This window comes from Watersipora subatra, chromosome 8, assembly GCF_963576615.1.
Source record: "Watersipora subatra chromosome 8, tzWatSuba1.1, whole genome shotgun sequence".
Classification (NCBI taxonomy): Eukaryota; Metazoa; Bryozoa; class Gymnolaemata; order Cheilostomatida; family Watersiporidae; genus Watersipora; species Watersipora subatra.
In genome coordinates, this window is record NC_088715.1 from 23,512,271 (window position 1) to 23,516,500 (window position 4,230).

Here is a 4,230-nt window from a genome sequence, read left to right on the forward strand (position 1 = left end):
ATCTCCGAAGGAGAGGGGTGCAATTCGAGAAGAGCTTTAGACGTCAACATGATCGGTAGAACTCCCGGGATAGGGGTCGACTCCTTTGCAGTTTCTTGCGTAACTTCCATATTAGTTGTGTGATGTGGCGAGGTTGCGATGCGACTACAGAAAGAGACTACTGCTTGGCATCTCGGCATTTTATTGGCCCAATATCCTTGCCGTAAGGAGGAGACTCCTGATTGGATCCCTCCAACAGTAAAATCTTCGAGATAGGCAGGGAGTTTCCTGATTCGCTGAGGCCTCATGGTATTTCCGGTTCTAGTGGTACTAGCCTGGACTCCTTCATTCCCCGTAGCTCTTGTTTCTTCGGTTGCCCATTCGCAGCCAGTGTCGAGGCCAGCCCTTGAGTCAGAGTTGCGTTCACTCGGAGAGACCGAAAAAATCTTCGTTGTGGAGCCGAGGTGGTTCCAATCTTCCTGGCGATTGCGGTATTGGTAAATCTATTAATCGACTAGGCAGAAGTGAATCGGAAATAACAGCATCTGGATTACCGTCTTTCTGTGATACTCGTTTCCGGGGATAACCTCTCATGTTGGGACGTCTGGCAGGTTCGACCTCAGTTGGGGCTCGACCTTGTTGCACAGGGCTAGGGCGACAGAGCCTCAATCTTCCTTCAGCCTGAATTGATCGCTGCCCATATCTTTCTATTTCGTACGTATGATTTTCGTGACTCCTTGTTACACGATAGGGCCCCACATACTTGGCCACTAATTTCGGATTTTTGCCTTTTCTTCTCCGCTTGCTTATCAACCATACGAGGTCACCCTCATTGAACAGCGGGGGCTCCCTCACATCGGTTGATACAATTTCCTTCTGTCTATCTTGGAGGAGAGTGTGAGCTTGTATCAACCGGTCGTGAACAGTCTGAACATACTCGTGTGTGCTAGTAAATGACTCCAACCTATTCCCATGCAGCAATTGGTCAGGAAGACGAAGCTTTCGACCCAACATCAAATAATTGGGTGTTTTCTTGGTGGCAGAGTGCGGTAGCCCTCGCAGCGTCCGCATGATCTGTGGCAATAGTTGATCCCAGTCCCCTTGCCCTCTGCCCAGTAAAAGTGCTCGTAGGGAATCCCCCAATACTCGGTTGTTTCTTTCAACCACACCATTTCCTTCGGGGTGGTATGGAGTGGTCCTAGATTTATCGACTCCCCACAAGTCACATAGCTCTTGAAACAAAGAGGACTCGAATTGGCTCCCCTGGTCAGTATGGATAATTTCGGGCAGACCGAAGTAACTGAATACTCTTTCATCCAGGACCATGGCCACCGTTGGAGCTGTAGCGTCAGGGACAGCTAAGGCATCCGACTACCGAGTGAAATGGTCAGTGAGTACCAACACCTAGCTATTTCCTCGAGGTGTCTGAGGTAGGGGTCCTACTAAATCTACTGCTAGACGTTGCCATGGCCTCCCAGCGTACAACCGTTGTCGATTTCTGGAGGTCCGGGCCTTTCCCGTTTTAGAACAGGCAAACTTAGGCAAACTTTAGGCAAAACGCTTAGGCTAACGCTTTAGGCAAACTTCACAGGAGAGAACTGTCCTCCTAATATCTCCAGTCATGCCCGGCCAGTATCAATCTAACTGGACGCGCTTCAGGGTCCTTTCCACACCGCAGTGAGTTTGTTCGTGGGCCTTCCACAGGATCTCCTGTCGCAGAGTCTGGGGGCACACCACCACCACCCTTTCTCGCCCATTCTGAATGAGATGAAGGGTCAATACACCTGATTCGTCAATCTGGAGCTGATGGAACATCCGGGCCAACCGCTGCAACTCGGAGCTGCCTACTTGCAATACTGCCTCTTCGACACTTTTCCGGTTCCTGACAGCCTGGTAAATTATCCCTAGGTCGGTAGCGGGTCTCTGCTGCAATGCTCGCACTTTATCTAGTGAGGTTTGTACTACTGTCAACAATTCTGGGACCTTTGGGGCATCTGGCGGTGAGGAATCTAAACTTGCTGCCCTAGAGTCTGATTGTACTGTAACTTGGTCAGTCTCCACAACGAGTCCTGGCTCACCTGCCACCTTGATGGCCCATAACCGAGGGTCTTGAGACTTTCTGAAGGGGTTGTCCAGCATGCTGGGTGACCCCACATTGCATGGCAGCCGTACTGGAACTAGGCTGGCTGGTGTGGGAGTCATGAGGCTGGGCCCTAATGTATGTCTGCTGCTGGGTAGTCGAGGCCATTCGTCTTCGTCCAACTGGTGGGCGCTAGGACTGGGTCCTCCTGTACCTCTTGGTGGCTGTACTGAAACTTGGTCCACTGGTACAGTAGTTTCCCAATTAGTCCCTGGGGGTACTAGAGAGTCACACACTTGTGACCTAGTTGGCCCCCGATCCCGCTTTTCAATGGCAGCACACTGCCGGCAGTCGATGCACTGTTGTCGACTCAATCAATTGGCGTTACCGTGCTTAACGCCTTTTTGATAGATGATTCGATACTTGTGCTCGGCTAGGCTCTCCAGCCACCGGGCCACCTGGCAAGAGAGTTCCTTTCTCTGGTGCAGCCAAACCAAGGAGGCATGATCTGTCCAGATGGTAAACTCTCTGCCATATAGGTATGGCCGGAAATGTTGGACAGCTAGCACGACTGCCAGCAGCTCTCTTTTAGTCACGCAGTAGTTGCGTTTGGCGGGGAAAGGGTCTTGCTATAGTAGGCTATAGGTCGCTCCTTGCCTTGCTGGACTTGGGATAACACAGCTCCGGTCCCTACGTTACTAGCATCAGTATCGAGCACGTAGGGTAAAGAGAGATCAGGATATGCCAGCACTGGAGCGTGCGTCAGTGACCACTTGAGCTTAAGGAAAGCTTCCTGTTCATCTTCTCCCCACTTCCAGGGGGCCCCCTCGCTCGTCAACAGGGTGAGAGGTTTGGTGATCGAGGCGTAGTCAGCTACGTATCGGTGATAGTACCCAGTGGTACCCAAGTACGATCTTAACTGAGTCACATCCTGTGGTGCTGCCCATTTGCTGATAGCCTGAATCTTCTCAGGGTCGGTAGCCACTCCAGTGTTGCTGATTACGTGGCCCAGGTACTTGACTTGGGTCTGGAACAGACTGCATTTAGAGGGCTTCAATTTTAATCCTGCTTGCCTCAATCGTTCCAACACCTCTGCCAGCCTAGATACATGACTAGAGAAGTCTGCCGACATGACGATGATGTCGTCTAAGTATAGCAGCAAAGTTTTCCAGTGTAGCCCTTGGAGGACGCATTCCATTAGCCGCTGGAAGGTGGCCGGAGCGGAGGTCAGCCCAAAGGGGAGCACCTTCCATCTCCATAATCCACTGCGTGTTGTAAATGCTGACCGTTCCTAGGCCTCAGCAGAGAGAGGTACCTGCCAATACTCGCTTATCATATCCAGGGTACTGAAAAACTTGCTGCCGGACAAGGCATCTAAACTCTCGTCGATCCGGGGAAGGGGGTAGGCGTCTTGGCAAGTGACACTATTGAGCTTTCTATAGTCCACACATAGTCGCCACGCCTCGTTCTTCTTCTTCACCAAGACCACCGGAGAGCTCCAGGCCCCGTGAGCGGGCTCAATCATGCCTTGTTTCTCAAGAGCCAAAACCTGTCGCTCGATCTCGGCTTCTTTCTCATGTTCTACTCGATTTGGGGGTTGACGGATGGGCTGTGCCTCTGGGAGAAGGGAGATTTCATGTTGTACTAGGGTGGTATGCCCCACGTCTTCGCTTCTTTGGCTGAACACATCCGCATAACGAACCAAGAGGTCTTCCATCTGTCTGTGCTCGGTAGGGGACGAGCAATGCTGCGCCGCTTGCTAGAGCAAGTCCTGCATGTGGGGGGGCACGCTTGAAGGTGAAGGGGGGTGTTCCTTAGGAGTCTCGACATCCTCCTTTGCTGTCCAGGGAGCCCCTATTTCGTCCGGCCCTACTCCAGTGTATTGTCCCACAATCGTCCCTGCTGTCACGCTGACTGGATGGTCGGTAGGATTCATACAGCGGATGGCCACTTTTCCCTTTTTACCGGGTTGATGTAGGCTGGCGGCCACCATATAACTGCTTCTTACTCCTTCGATCAGCCCTACTGGCTAATAGGATAAGGACGTGAGACGCCCAGCAACGAGGACCTCGGCTCGAGGGGGAAGCGTTGTGGCTCGCATTATCTGAACTCCACTTGTCAAGGGTCGACCCTCTCTGTCAGTGCAAGTCAATTTCTGCCCATTTAACACC

The 4,230-nt window shown here is 52.1% G+C and overlaps 1 protein-coding gene across 1 annotated transcript; it reads right to left on the minus strand.

Moving 5' to 3' along the window:
- Nucleotides 1–402: 402 nt before the first annotated feature.
- Nucleotides 403–3,776, minus strand: LOC137402381 (uncharacterized). Its single transcript, XM_068088881.1, has 5 exons — nt 3,375–3,776; nt 2,656–3,086; nt 2,483–2,567; nt 1,625–2,400; nt 403–1,177 (listed from the first exon to the last, which is right to left on the minus strand). The coding sequence occupies exons 1-5, from the start codon at nt 3,774–3,776 to the stop codon at nt 403–405; spliced, it is 2,469 nt and encodes an 822-aa protein (XP_067944982.1).
- Nucleotides 3,777–4,230: the final 454 nt, after the last annotated feature.